The 16,450-nt window shown below is 39.1% G+C and overlaps 1 protein-coding gene across 14 annotated transcripts in view; it reads left to right on the forward strand.

The window, feature by feature from the left end:
- The window catches only part of LOC108003281 (prolyl 4-hydroxylase subunit alpha-1), a 301,958-nt gene that overhangs the window by 249,040 nt on the left and 36,468 nt on the right, over positions 1-16,450 (forward strand). For 8 of the 14 annotated variants that reach the window (XM_062075347.1, XM_062075350.1, XM_062075346.1 and 5 more), the window contains one exon: positions 8,623-8,825. The exons of 1 other annotated variant lie outside the window; for it this stretch is intronic. In XM_062075347.1, the coding sequence (XP_061931331.1) occupies positions 8,623-8,825 (203 nt within the window). Of the gene's footprint in view, positions 1-8,605; positions 8,826-16,450 lie in introns of all 14 variants that reach the window. 5 more of the 14 variants (XM_062075355.1, XM_062075359.1, XM_062075361.1 and 2 more) reach the window with 1 other exon arrangement.

Below are 16,450 nucleotides of genomic sequence, written 5' to 3' on the forward strand. Positions count from 1 at the left end.
TTTTTTGAGCCTCGCGCCCTCGATGCCTTCTCGAACCTTCCGTCCTCTTCGCGACACGTTCCAATGTTCCCTCTTTTCTATCCCCTCTCCAAAGAAGCCCCCACCTTTTCTCCTTCTCGAGACGAGACAAAATTTATATTCCTTCTCCTCCTATTGACGAATCGAATTCGAGAAAAAATACCAGAGGGGGGGGATGTATTTTCGAAAATATTATTACAAATATATTCGAAACATTTAAAGATCTTCAAGAAAGATTACAACTTCGACTTGGCTTTGGGAGGGGGGAGGATTAATCCATCACCATCTCGGGAGCCTGACATATGGGGAGGGGAGGAGGAAATCGCAGAGTCACGATACGAAGTCGATCTTGAGATCGGCGGAAAATTGGAGGGGAGGGGTGGTGGAAAGTTAATGGCGGCCTTTTAAACGTAACCTCAACGTCTCTTCCATTTTTCCTCTCGACTCTGTTACGAAGCTAATTACGCGTGACCACAAATTAGCTTTCCCGAAAAGCTGGCCAAATTGAACGCGACCAACGTTCGAAAAATCGATTCCTTTCTCTCTTTACCTCTCTCTCTCTCTCTCTCTCTCGCCTTCCTTACGTTTCCTTTGTGATTTTCCAACGTGTCGCCATTTTCACGGATTTTTCCTTTTTCCTTTCTTTCCTCTTCCTTTTTCGTGTGCATATCCGAAATGGAAACGACGAGACAGAGAACACGAGAAGAAAGAGTGTCATTTCGATCGTTCACGGTTGGACGGTTTCCATTTTCGTGAAAGAAGGGGGAAATTTTGAGAATTTTGACCCGTTACTACTTCTGAAAAAAAGATTTCAATTATATCCATTCATCGAGAAGTATCCATCTTATCCGTCGTTTGGGTAATTTCAGAGGGAGGGGGGAGGGGAAATTCGGTGTTCGAATTATCCGGATACGCGATAAACTCGATTAAACTCGACCGAGTTCTCTGTAATAATCGATCGAGTTCCATCGTTTAATTAACTGTCTGCACTACCGCGTAATCGAGCGATTTTCGTTTAATCAATCTATATATATATATATATATATATATATAAAATTGTTTGAGTTCTATCAAATTAATCGGTGCGAATCATCCGATCGAGTGCCCTCCGATGGATCCTCGAGTTCCATTTGTTCGCCACCTCGGCTAATCGACTTCCGTTCCGCAGATATAAAATCGCGTCGAACCGAATCATTCCGATTCCGATTCGTATGAATTCGTAAAATTCATCGAAATGTATCTCGCGTGGAAGGGAGAAGGGTTGGCTCTTCTTCTTCCGCTTGGTCGACTTCCCTCTTATAACTCAACGTAGCTGCTTCTCCGCCCAGAACAAGCGTCTGTTTCTTCCGCTTAATTAACGGAAATCGCCTTCTCGACGAGATTTCCGGCGGTTTTTTCCTCCCCCTCTACGAATCGGGCGAGAGAATTTAGAAGAATTAATTCGATACGTCGAGAGAGGGAGAGAGAGAGAAAGGTTAAGTTAGGATGGGTTAATAAAGTTGGAAAGAAAGAAAAAAGGAATCTTTCGCAATATAATTTTGCACGATTGCAACGAGCATAACAGTAATCTTAACACGTTTCACGTGTGCGTGGGTCGTGTACGCGTCCCAGTTTCATTCCCCCTTTCTCTGATTTAAACCGTGAAACTGGCACGGATAATTCGTGAAAACTGATTAAAATAGCGTTTTTACGAGTGGCGTGGTGGAAAATGGTGCGAGTTTACATCTCGATCGATCCACGCTTCTCCTCCCTTCGCTTTTGTTACCTCCATAACTCCTGCGGCGTGCGGCGTGTAATGAAACTAATTTATTACAAAGTTCGCTGTTAACGAGTTCCATTGCGAGACGATCAAAAGCAAAGATCCACACGTTAATGAAGCTTGTCACTAAAGTTCGAAAAATTAACAAGATTCGAATGGAAAGATTCGAAAAGGCTTCTTATAAAACACTCTCAAGTTCAAGAAATTCTTCCAAAACACTCGTACACTTTCTATAACAGCAGTCCTTTGATCTAGGAGGAGCCACACCATTCGCGAAGGAAACTGATCCGCAAGCGTTTATGTAATATAATTCCTCTCAAGCAGAATAATGACTGAACTCCACGTTAACGTTTCACTCACACCGAATCGTTTCTAAATATTCGAAGCACTGCACTTGTACTACACTTTACTATGTCTATTCGATCTTCTGGACAGGTTTATCCGTTTCTTCTTCCCTTCTCGACCGTTAAAATTGTGAAACAAACGAAGCTAAATTGATATTAGGTGTATGAATAAGTTCCTTCCTCTTTCTTTCTACGATACTAACTCTTCTTACCGAATTCGAATTACTTTACCGTTGGTGGCGCCATCTGAAAGAGCGTTCTTTTGTTTTCGAGAACAGTCGCGACGAGCGCTCTAACAGTTTCCAGTTCTATACGACAATTTCGAGCAATACGACGAGCGCGTCGTTCGCGTCACTGTTTACTTTTTGCGTTCCAGCTTAGGAGATCGGCCGTCGAAGCTGCTGAAATGGTTTGTGCGCGCTACTGGAAAAGAACGCTGTATCTTACGGAACGTGCAGAGTAGTATGAAAGCCTCAAAGCCGGAAAATTTTAATTCGCAAGACGACGATCGTTCGGATGCATCGAGAAGGTTCGATGAATTGGAAGAATCGCTCGACGAAAATCCAAAGAATTGGCAAAAAGATTGGAAGATAAGCGGTGTCTATCCGACTGAAACAATTATAATAAAATCTCGAATTTGGGAAGAAAAGGGGGGAAAGAACTTATTCCCACATCTAATATATGCTTTCTCACGAAAATTCCCTAGTTCTTTCCCAATCGTTAAAACGTCCTAAACGATCGAAGTTAAATTTAAATCTCGAAAAAAGAAAAGAAGACTATCGATTCTTCGAACATACACACGTCGTATTTCTCCTATGATCCACAAAACAAGCGGAATCGTTTACGAAAATTCGCCAAATTTCTTCTCTCCTGGGGCTGGAATCCCTTCCCTTCCACTCCCCCCTCCGCTCTGTCGCTTTCACGCGGGCTAATTCGGCCGGAATCGGGGGTCGATTAGCCGCGGCAAGTTGAATTTCTCCGTGTATCGGCGGCCAATTTGCACGAATTCGCGTGGGAGAGAAAAGGGGGGGCCTGGGCGAAATTCATAGAAATTCACGCGGCACGGGACTAATGGATCCGGTAATACACTCATTCCGTTAGAAACTCGTGAGCATAAATTAACAGTTTCCCCTGTTTCGAAACGAGGATGAAAGAGGGGGCGGGGATGCGGAGGCCTCCTGAAAACTCTGTCTGCCTCCGATCAGAGAAGCAGAGTGAGAGAGAGAGAGAGAGAGAGAATTTCTGCAGATCGGGCGCAGAACCGGCCATCAGCTGCAGCCGTACACTTCTCGTGGATAGATTCGTTTGTTCCGGTTTAACGTTCGTTTGAAACTCGTCGTTTCCCATTGTTTCGGGGGCGAAGGAAGGGAAGAGAGATAATTTTGGAATGGAGGATGGGGAAAAAGTTTTTTATTATTGGAAAAAGAAAACGAGCTCTTTAGAGTCGTATTGTTATTTTGTTATCTTATCGATCTTGAAATCGAACAATTTTTAAGATTTAAAAATTCTGTTGTCAAAGTAGAACAAACTAAATATTATTTATTTTCCTCGAGATATTTGAAATTTACGTTTGATTTTTAAATAAAATTGAGAAAAAATGTGTGTGTACAGGGATTTAAAAAAATCAATTCGTTCCTCCCAGAAATGAACTATACTTACAGAAAAAAAATTCTTTCGAAGGATCGAAATATCGAGTCCCGCGGACGACACGGTCTCTCGAAAGGTTATTAAAAAAGTGCGAGTCGGTTCGAGTCGGGCCGAGCGCGACAACCGTTACAAGCGCCGGTGGAGGGGATAAATGGAACACGGAGCGAGCTATGGGTTCAAAGCTTCGGCCTCGGCCACGGCGAATTACCGTGGAACAATTAGATTCCCAGTGCTCGGCGCCACGCGAATCGCATTTTTCTCCCTTCCTCGGCAAGCAGAGGAGCTCGCCCTTTGTTCCTCCCTATGAAAGAATTGTTGGAAAAGGAACGGGTGGGGAGGCGAGAAGGGCCATTGAAACGACGAAGAAGAGCCGTTTCCGAAAGTTGGTGAAACGTTATAAGGGGAAGAAGGGAGAGGTTCTCTCGCGCCGCCACTTCCTCTCTCGTGTCGCACAATGGTGGGGAAAAGTCGTAACTTTTTTTCTTTCCTCCTCCTTCTCTTTGTCTCTCCATCTTCGATTCTTTCTCCCCTCTCCTTGTTCCTGGTCACAAACACAAATATACAGGCTGTTTATAAAAACATGGGACACCTTTGGAGAGTGGATTCGTATACACATATATCCAATGATGTATTTATTACGTATATATGAATGTTGAATATTTGTTAATATTTTAGAATTGTATTATATTACGTTACACTGAAATTCATTTAAAATAACCAATTATATATAAAAGAAAGTATCAATTGTATATGCATTCACTTTCATCGAGAGGCTCCGCTACGCGAGCGACATCGCAATACGGCGTTCTCGCTCTATCTGATATAAACTTAAAATGCTCGTAACTCGTTAATTGAGCCTTATCGGATATATGTGTATACGAACTTTTTTTATCGTTTTAATGTCTAGAATCTATCCTTCAAAGGTGTCTCACGTTTTTATAAACATCCTGTATAGGAAGAGACGTTCGACAATCGTTTGGATATTTATTAACGGCAATATGAATAAAGTGGTGGTGGAATATTCATAGCGGCTTGAATTTTCAAGCTGTGAATCTATGAACGTAAAGTTTGGACGTGATCGGAACGGTATAACCGGCACGCCATCCTGTATCAAGCGTTAACGTGGAAAATCAAGGATAATTAATATAACGTTTCTAGCCATTCCGTTTTTTACTTTGTAATGATTTGTTTCTCGTCGGAATCTTGACGCCGTGCCACTCCTTGAATCGATCTTAAATCGATGAAACGATGGAAACGGTGATAAACATCTCCTTAACTTTAAAAGAAAAAAAATGATCTCCACTCTTCCGAGCTTAACGTCAGTCGGTAAAAAAGTTTCGAAAAAACAAAACTCCTCGAAAGATCGTTTAACGGAGAGAAAGAAACTCTTCGAAACATCCAAACGATCTTTTCCAACTTTTTAACCAGCAACTCGATTAACACGATTCGTTTTTCGATTATAATTCTCTTCGAAAAAATCAGATATACCCGTTTCATTTGCACTCGTTCCAAGATTCGAACCAAGCGATTGGATCGCGAGATAAAAACGCGAATAATAAATAAAAAAAAAAGGAAAGAGAAGAATCACTGTATCCTTCGTAAAGTTGCAATTTTCATGCTTCTTTTCTTCTAGTTTTCTTCCTGCTCGCTTTTCGAGTCGAGTGACCGTGAACCAAAAGAAGAGGGGAGAGTGGAGACGAGGAGGGGGAAGAAGTTGGCGAAAGCGTGACGGGATAAATGCTCGATCGGGCAGGTGCAAGTTTAATCCTTTTCTCCCTAGGAAAAGTTGTTGGAGCGGGCACGGGATGGGGGGCAATGGGGCGACCCGGTGGAAACTAGATTAGAGAATTTTTCTTTAATTTGTCCCCCCGAGAAAAGGGCGCTATAGTTCGATCGATAGTTTAAGAAGCGGGGGCTCGAACTTTTCAGGGGGATTTGCGCTGCAATGAGGAGGGGGGGAACGGGATATTTCGTGCTCGGCCGGTATCTGTGTCGTCGAGGGCGATTATCGTGGCTAGCTACGAACGAGTTTTATGGACATTAATATTACTCTCTGATTTTTGGTTTCTAAATTTCTTTCGTCAATTATTTTAATTTGTTAATTTCTTTCGAAATTTTAAAAATTAAAAATTTAGAAATATTATTTATTATTTCCAAATATTAATATTGTTCTCTGTCTTTCGATTTTTAAATTTCTTTCCAAATTTTTTAATAAGCTTCATCCTAATTCGTTAATGTTATCGCGAACCCCTTTTACTTATTAATCATAACTCTGTTTAGATACGAAGAAATTTCATTCTATGTTCCCTAATTCATCTTTAAATCTCTTCGAAAAATTCGTCAACAGAGTTAATGATGAAATTAAGAAATATCCGTCAAGAATGTATTACCGCGAGATATTTTGCACGTTATATTCTCTTCCGTTGTTTTAAGGATTTATTTTAATTCGTCGAAATTACAGAATATAATAGACGCGATGTCAAGGTTATCCATTATCGCGTTGATTAAAGGAGATTGAATAAAACCGGCGCATGTCCACGCGAAATTCCGACATTCGCGTTGCTTTAGTTTAATAAAGCGTCGAATGTTGCGGCGGGGAAACTGGGCTGTGCGGTTGGGGCGAAGTCTCGAGTAAGTCGTTTTTATCCCCGACATTTTTGCCGAGGAACGCGCGGAACGTGGCAAGGAGTTGGGAATTACCGTCGAAGGAATTTCAGGATGCGGTATTCCTGGTGGATTTTAAAGGTTACGGGATACCTTGCATATTACCATGTTATTTATGTACACGGGAGAAAAATAATAGTCAAAACTTAAAAATCGTCCGGCTCATCACTCCGCTTCTGAACACCATTTTTCCCACTTCATCTCATTCTAAACGAAATATTTCGTAAACACGTGTACGAAAAAATTGTTATTACTACAAAATTCGAGAACCGAATCCACTCCGATATCCTTCCAATCTTAATCACTCCAATCGTCATTGGAACGAATTACTGTATTGTACGAAACACTCTCCGAAATACGTTCGTATTTATTTCAACAAATCCATTTTCCCCCTATAGCCGACATATATATATGTATATCCAATTTCTAAACGGCCACTGATAGGAGAAATGTCAGTCCAAAGTTAAAAACCGTCCATTTCCTCTTCCAAAATAACATTCGTTTCGAAATAAATGATATATTCCTTTCGGGAAGAGAAATCCATTTTTGCCAAAGTAAATTATTATATTGTGTATATGAAATACAAGCCGGCTTTCACGATATAAAATCGAAAAGTTAAAATTCCATATTTAACGCGATAAACTATTTGGCGAGAAACTCGAGCCTCGAAAACAATCCTCGAGTCGGGTATCAATTTCCATCGCGGGTACGAAATTTCGTCAAAGATCGTGGCGCCCTCTATTTGTCGCGCGATTTGTCTCGATTCGAGTCGAGATAAGACGGACCGAGAAACGCGCCTATCTCGAAACACTCCCCCCCCTTCCGCAATTAAAGTTGCACGGACAGACGAGTGAGTAGATTTCTTAAACTTCGATGCGCTAATGTCGATCAACGGCGAACTTTTTCGCGTCGAAACTCGGCACAGAGAGGAAAGAAGAGAGGGGAAAGGTGGGGAATGACTGAACGATACTCTCTTTTCCAAATGTTTCCAACCATCTTTTTGCGCATCGACACGGCGATAATATTTATTTGAGTTTGATTTCTCTTATCCTTCCTTCTCGAACACTAATTATCATCACGTTCTATGCTTACGAAATTGAAAAACATCGAAAATAATATTCCTCATAACCGCCACTCGTTACCATTAAATTCGGGCCAATCGCGAAGATGCAGATCCAATTTGAGATAAGAAAATCTACCTACTCGACATTATATTATTCTACGCTCCACAAGATTATACGTAAAGAGCTTACGAAAGTTATTCGTGAGTTTTTCGACTTGACCGATGAATCGAGGAATTAAAAACACTCGAAGCAATAAAAGGCGAGAAGAAAAAATGTAAAGTTTATTCATCGAATCAGATATTATAATCTAAAGCGTTATTCAAGTTTGTAAATTAAAGTTGATAAAAATAACTAATTGATTCAATTTTATTCATATAAAAAATAATAGTTAAAATGTAAAAAAGCCTGTAAATGTAAAACGTAATAAATACACGTATAAGAAATATATATGCAATAATATTTAACAATAGTTTATAAACGTGCGTATACTTTTTCTTAAAACGCTCAAAAGCGAGCGTAATGTATCACGCGATGTGTTAAACGAACGGTCGAACGTCGCGCGACACATCATTCGAAAAGTTTAATAGCTCTATAATAAAACGAGGATTCAGATAAATCGCGGGATGTGGTAATAATTCGATAGCGAGTATCTATCTAGTTAAAAAAAAGGAAACAAAATTTCTAAAAAAAACGTTCAAAGACGGAGAAAGGTAAACGAAGTTGCGAAATCAACCCGCGAACCATTCTTTTTTTCTCTCTCTCTCTCTTTCGAGCCACGAATGATTAATTGATAGCCATCTATCTTCATTTGGTCCTCGTTAGTGTCGCTTTTTTTCGGTCGAAAAGCGAGCCGCTTCCATCGATGGGATGGGCGCTGCGGTAGGCGAGAATCACGAGGAGGTGAAGGGTGGGGGAGGCGAGGAGAACGAAAAAGAGAAAAGGACGGAGAACGAGAGTCGATCGAGTACCCGCGGCGATTAATCGAGCAAACGAATCGCCATTGCTGTTTCGATTACAACCCCGTTCTTCTCTCCACCTCGTTCATTTCTCTTTTTTTCTTTTCCTTTTCCTTTCTTTTTCTCTCTTCTTTTCCATATTTACGATCGCAGATTTACGGGAAACGCAGATGGAAATTGGAAGGGTATCGAGGTTGGCCGGCGTCGTTCTGGCCCTTATCTCGATCACGTGGTCCCGGCATGGTTGCTGCGTCGCGGAACTTTACACCGCGTTGGCGGACATGGAGGAGCTACTGGAGACGGAGGCGGTGCTCATCGACACTCTGAACGGGTACATCAAGGCGCAGGAGGAACGTCTCGCCACTCTGAGAAAGTGAGTGCTCTTTTTTACATTACGACCACGATTTTACGACTGCGCGTGTAACCGGATACGCGCTGGCGACGAGCCAGCGTTTCTCAACCTTCTCCGCGCGCCCATCCAATTGACGAACGTTACAAAGTAGTAGAGAAGAAAAATTTTCAAGCGCCGAGAGAACGTTAGACGGAGAAACGTTGGAACGTCTCTTCTCATTTTGTCTACATTTGTCGGAGAGAGAGGGATCTCCGTTTAATTTTCAGAGAAAGAAAGAAAGAAAGGAAAAAGGACGGTTCGTTGGTCAAACACGTATCGCGATCGCATAATATATCGAACAATATATCGCGTTCGATCCGAGTAAACCAAGCCCGGTTCGGCTGATAATAATTGGGATAATCGAAAGATTTAATAGGAGATTGTTAAGCGGTATGGAGAGAGGGATAGGGGGAGATGCGTGTTCGTAAATTTCCGTTCGAATCCGGACAATTACGCGACGGGGAAGCTCGGAACGAGATTATCGGTTATTTTTCTCGATTATTCTTAGACGTAACTTCGCGTTTTTCGCAATCGTCCTCCAACAGTGTTCGATATATCCTGCGAAATATATACATTCTCCTTCTCGCTCTCAATTCACGCTCACGAATTTCACCGCTTTATGAGAAACGAGAGAGGTTAAAACGCCTATGAATTTTTCAAAGTGGTGGTTAAGCGAGCGTTGACACGTTATTACGACGTTAGCTAGGAGAAAATGCGAGGAGAGGAAATTCGTATAAAATTCTTTTCTCACGCTCGCTCATTGCCGCCCATCTGACGAGCGAAGAGAGGAGAGGAGAGGAGAGAAGAAGAGAGGAATGTCGTGGAAAATTGGAATTGGGAAATTCGGTATTCGGGCCACGTCCCGCCCGATTTTTTTCGGGGGTCGCGAAAGGACAAAAGGCGGTGGTGCAAGAATATAAAAAAGATTTCTCCTTTCGCACTGCCAATAATTCCCCCGATCTTCCTCCTCCTTTCTCGTTTTTATCTTCCCCGGGGTGTGATTTGGCGGGTTGCCCGCCCCGATACCGATGCCTGCTCGGCCCGCTCGTGGTTCACTCGGGGCCAGAACCGGTGGAAATAAGAGGGCGAGGAAACGTTAAGAAACGTTGGACGACGAGCGCGCGCGCTCTCTCTCTCGCTCTCTCTGCTCTGTCTCTGTCTGGCTCGCTTCGCTTCGGCGGCGGGGAACGCAGGAGGGGGACGATTTCGTTCGGCGCGACCGCAATATTTCCGAACCTGTCCCTTCTATTTTTAATCCGGCCACCGTGTAATTACTTTTCGGGGAAATGGATGACGCTATCTTCATCCTGTTCCGTCTCCTCTCCCCCTCCCTTCCTTCCCTCCTTTCTTTTCCATTTCGCGAAAAGCGAAGAGCGAGCTTGGCGAGGAGAAAGATTATTGGTTGGGTTTTCTTTTTTGTCTCTTTAATATTTTTTCCTTTCGAAAAGATTCTCGATTTATAAAAATTTGAACAGTAGTTCGAATAACCTTTCTTGGAAAGGACGAACGAAACGTTTAAAAAATCGTAGTTTTCTTGAATCTTTCGAACGAATTCTCAATTTATAAAAATTTGAAACGATCATTCTTGGAAGAAAAAGACAGAGAGAAATAAAGGAGAATAAATAAAACTATATTAAAATTATAATTTTTGAAAGATTCTCCATTTTTGCGAAGAACAATTCGAATTACATATATATATATATATATATCGCGATAAATGATCGAAGGCGATAAAACGGAGTTGGAGTTTTGGTTGGAAAAGGGGACTGGAAAATCAGAGACGGCGAGGAAGCTTTTACGATCGCTCGAGGAACGGTACACGCGTGCGTTCGACAGTCATTCAGACTCTCTAATCGCAATCGAGTCACGTGCCAGCCATTCGACGTAACGCTCGCCAAAATTTCCTTCGAATAACGATTGTTACTGTCAGTTACACGGCGGAGGCAGAGAGGGGAGGAGGGGGAAGGAGAGAGAGAGAGAGAGAGACGAGGCGAGGGAGGGAATCGAAATGCCCGCATTAATAACTAGTTATCACAATGGACCTTGCGAAACCCAACGTAATGGGCCGAACGTCTCTCCTCGAATAATCCTCGAAACGATGAATTGTTGATCTTCCGGCCAATACCAATAATAATTAATTATCCTCGCCTCTCCCATGATTTTCGATCCGTAAAATGGAAATATATAACTCGAGAGAAGAAAACTTGAGAAAAATCTGCAAAGTTGTATCGAACAATTTATCCAACTACGTCGTTCATTTCTCCTCGAAATTCGATTTAGTTTCAACGATATAAACTTTCGATTGGGTCATGAAGCGAAATTTATTCAATCTCAATGATTTATATGTCAGATTTATGATATACGCAAAAAAAAAAAAAAAGGAAAAACTCGACTTCGAGAAATTATATTATCATATAAATTTTAACATTCGTTTCCTTAGAATTTCCTTGATATTTAACACCATGGTCAACGCGATATATCAAGAAATTTGAAAGTCAAAGACGAGACTATTACGCGATTTCTCGAGAGAATCGCGTGACGATCGTGTCGCGTAAACAATTATCCATCTTCACGCATCACGAATTACGAATTTTCACCGGCGAGAACGGATCGACTTGGCCGGGTTGGAACGCGTCATTGCGCGTTTTAAACGAGGCGATTCGAGAATCGTGAAATCGCGATGGTGTCGCGTAGCGAGGATCCGACGCGCGCAAGGAATCCGCCTCGAGCCACTCCAAACACGTGCGTTCTTCGAATCCATCAGAGAAGGAGAGGGGAAATAGAGAGAGAAGAAAATTTGCCGGAGAAACGTAAACATCGAAGCGAGTATCTCGCCTAATTTTCATTTCACTCGTCGTCCTTTCAATATTGTGGCGAAAAATATTTATAATATTATAGATCAAGTTTGATGAATTAAAATGTAAAGCTAAATGTTATTATTAGTTTAGAATTTAAAATTGAAATTATTATCTCTTAAGATAATAACTTTTGGTATTTTTTTTTCTTGTTTTTATAGAGAACAAAGTGGATTCGTAGGACTCTTTAGGCATTCTCTTAAGAGAGAATTAGGCGAAATATCGTCTCAATATCGTCACGAAAAATATTTATAATTTTAGATCAACTTTGATGAATTAAGGTGTATGCCTGTAATTAAAGTTTATTAGTTTAGAATTTAAAATTGAAATATCTTTTAAGCTGATAATTTTTGATATTTTTTTTTTTATAGAAAAAATTAGAAAGAGAAAGAATTAGACGAGATACCTCTCCTGAATATTGTCACGAAAAATATTTACAACTTTAAATCAACTTTGAAGAATTAAACTGTACGACTAAAAGTTTATTAGTTTAAAATTTAAAATTGAAACATCTGTCGATCCTCTTAAGAATCGTCTCATTTCATTTCGTCTTCTCAGTGTCATTTTTGTCACGAAAAATATTTCGACTTGGAATTTGAATGATGAATTGTAATTATACATTTATCGCGATATTATTCATTCATCTCGAAAGACCAATTTTGATAAATTAACACGTATATAATTAATGACTAAAAATTATAAGTTTAGAATTCAAAATTGATTCATATCTCTTAACCTGCTAATTTTTAGTATTTCTTTTTTTCTTTTTCGATCGACGAATCCCTATACGATTCTTCACGCATCGCCCTTGCCGAGCAATTAATGAATAAGGATGCGACATTCGTTCGACCTTTCGTCCAAAATGTTTATTTTCTTCGAGAAGTAACAGTGGGATATCTTGTACGCGCGATGAATGAAAGAATAAATGTAACAAGCATATCTCTCTCTCTCTCTCTCTCTCTTTCTCTCTCTATATATATGAAAATAAAAAGGTGAAAGATCTTTTGATCAAACGGTTGAAATTTACTTTTTTCCCTTTTTTAATTTTTTTAATCGCTCAGCCAAAAATTAAAATATACATTCTATTTCGAAAAATATTCGAGCGGCTGGTCGGATTCGATTTGGAGAATCATCAAGGGAATATTTTATATATATATATTAAAAAAAAAAAAAAAAGAATCGCCTTGGCAATTCGCACGTTTTTCAACGAACGAACCGAATAAAAAAATATTTAACCGAGCCTGGAGCAAATTTGCAAATCGGTATACAGTAGATCGGGTATTCTTTTTTTTTTTTTCCTTCCATTGGACCGATCAAAAGTCAAACGCTTAAAAAAAAAAAAAAATAATAATAATTCGTGGCACAGGACGATAAAATTCATTGCTTCCTTCTAAAATTTCCCCCCTTCGACATCACATTTCTTACGTAGACAGCTTCTATGAGATGAATAATGTTTTAAAATGTTTCTTTTTTTCTCTCTTCTCTTTCGAATACTTTTCGATAATTTTTGCGCTCAACATTTTTATCGAGATCTCCCTCTTTTTCAGACTCATCTCTCATTTTTGCAAATGAATTAAGGGATTGTCGCTAGGTAAAAAGGAAAATTAAAGAATTCCCTCTTCTTCACCTTTCGCACGGATCGTTTGTTTCCTTTTCTTTTTTTTTTTTCCTCGCGTTGAAAATTTAACCGAATCTATCTTTGCGCCCCGCTTTTTTACGCTTCGAATCGATAAGTGATCCAACCAGGAGGAAATCGACACGTTTTTTTTGTTAGAGAAATATCGCAAAGGAAACGAAGATTTTAGGGTTAAAAACCGCTTCTTAAAACCCTCTGCCCCGAACGAGAAGAAAAATCAAGTGGTAGGGGCAAGATCTCGAGAGGGAGGAGAAAGAACTTGCGGAAGTTTCCGATTCTCGCGAAGAATGTACAACCATTTTGAAAAGCGTTCGCGCCAGAATAACGAAAGAGAGAAACAGACTGAAAGAAACAGAGAGAGAGAGATAAATGGATTGAGAAAGAGAGAGAGAGAGAAAATTAATTTTTCTATATATATATATATATATATATATATTTTTCTATTTATTTATGTATATATATATATATATTGTTGTAGAATTTAAAGTTCATTTGAAATTTTATTTGTGGTTTTATTATTGAACGTGGCCAGCAACTATTTCATAGTTGATACCTATTTGTTTTTACACACTTCAAATATTCTGTAAACAGATACGCGCAATTGCGAATTGATTAAATATATTCGTTCAAATTTATTGTTTTCACTGCCCAATCAAGATATAGAGAGAAAGAAAAAAAAGAAAAAAAGAAGTAGAAATCGAAATTTGGAAGTTCGAAAAAAATTCCATCTCCTCTTCTCATTTTTCGCAAAAAGAAAAGAAAAGGAAGAAAGAAAGACAAACGAATCGATACAGCGAAAACTCGTTTTAAAAAACTTTCTTAAATTCGGTTTTAAATTCGAAAGTGTATCAAAAAAAAAAAGAAAAATATCGAATCTTAAAAATTTCTCGATTCGAGAAACGATTTCTAAAATTTTCCTCGCGTTAAAAAGAACGATTTCTCGACCTTGTATTTCGACGAATTTACGTTTAAACGTGTTACGTGTTATTTTTTAGGTGCGATTAATCCAAACGACGCACAGTTCGGTTCGAAAGACAGGTCCGAACAAAATTATTTTTCTTCCTCTTTTTCGAGCTTACATGGAGAAATGATAAACTAGGGATGCTCGAGAAACGTTAAATAATATAATAAACAAACAATGATATAAATAGATATACACTCTCATAACACAAGATAGATTAGAATCAATCCATAAAAATGTATATCAATATATCGAAGAATCTGTTTAGAAGCGCGCATCGCGATGAACAAAAATTAATTCCAGTAAAGTTTTGCCAAAACCGATGAAAAATCATCGACGAATCGTTACTCCAAGTTTAAAATTAATTTACAAAAAAGAGAAAAAAAGAAACAAAAAACTTATCGAGAACACGTAACGATTTAAAAATTAAAAAAATTGACATTCCGAGATACCATAAATATTTCTCAACCATCGAAAATATCGATCGATTAATCCTCTGCCGAAATAAATATTTAATACATTGCTCGAACCGTTGTTGCGCGTCCTTTCGTCGACAACAAACCTCTGAAAGAAGGAACAGCATTCTCCCTCCTCTCCTCTCCCCTCCCCTCCTTTATCCTTCCATCCATCCACGAACGAAGTCCACGGTTGACGAAGTCGGATCGATGAAGATCTCGCGAAGGTTTGTGGTGGGGCGAGCGAAAGATAGCAGTGGAGAGGTTAGGTTTCATATTAGCGTGCAAAGTCGAACGCTTCCGATCGTTGGGCCAAGTCACGCGTGAAACTTTCCGACACGAAATTCCGATCGGAACTCGGACCGGTTTGGCTGGATATTAAAGCGGGGAACGCGTCGTTCCCCGCAACTTTCCAAGGAATCTGTTCCATCCGTGGCCCTCCCCGGAACTCCAACACCTCGCACGCCTCTCGTTGCTTCCGCTCCAACTCTCTCTCTCTCTCTCTCTCTCTCTCTCTCTCTCTATATATATATATATATATATATATATATATATATGTATATGTATATATGGGATTTGTTCTGACAAATTTCTTACCGTATTGAAAATATTGAACGTGATCTGTGCATTAGAAAGGATTTTTGATACGAAATGAATACTCGATATCACGTTGTTTAAGGTTAATTTAATTGTATACGAGGCTCGAGGTGCCTTTTTATTTCGCTCGCGGATTGAGAGAGAATTTTTTTTAACGATGTATTATCCGGTATTAAAATGTAAATTATTATTTATCTATAGATTTAAAAAGAAATTTCCTCGAGCATGCGATTTTTTCCACTGTAATTAAATATTTTGTAATTTTTATTTTCTTTGTCTCGAAATATTACGAAGTGAAATTGTTCGAAAGAAATAAAAAAAAAATAATATCGAAACTTGCTTTGGAATGATATTCCATAATGAAAAAAGGATATTTTATTCGTGTTATTATAACGAAAGAGAATCGAAAGTTTATCATCGAATATTATTCGTCTCGATGATTTATCTAATTGCGAACGTTCCACCCTCCTGCTTGTCGAGATTAAAGATATTGAAAGAATGGATGAAATTGAATAACGAGACTATTAAACGTTGAAAAAATAAATATTATGGTGAATCGAATTTTTAATCGTTTTACCTTTATCGAGTGATAAGGAAAAACTGCCACAGCGTTATAATTATTGTAGGAAAATCGATGACATTGCATAAATTATACCTTAGATTTCCAAAAATTTCTCTTTTATACCACTTTCATTTATCACTGTATGAGAAATTAATATCTTCCTTTTTTTCCCCCCGCCAATTCCAATTTCGTCCTGATTGTGTTATCCGTTTCATCGAGTATTCGTTTCGAAATTGATAGAGCAATTCCTGGGTGAAGCTAAATTGTTACTCGAAAAGGGGAAAATTCAATTTCCGCTTGGGCCCAAAACTGGCGACGCACGGTGCTTCGAATAACGTACATTAACTGGACAAAATTCATTTTCAAATGTAAATAAAGAATAATTGTAATGTGTATAACAATTATATATTATAAATTTTGAATCTTCTTTTCAAACGTTAAACAAAATATACGTCCGTTTTAATTTAAATCGTATAACAAATTATCGATGTTTTTTTTTTCTTGTAAATTAATTTTAAACTTACCGTAAAATTTGTCTACT

Source organism: Apis cerana, linkage group LG5, assembly GCF_029169275.1.
Source record: "Apis cerana isolate GH-2021 linkage group LG5, AcerK_1.0, whole genome shotgun sequence".
NCBI lineage: Eukaryota > Metazoa > Arthropoda > Insecta > Hymenoptera > Apidae > Apis > Apis cerana.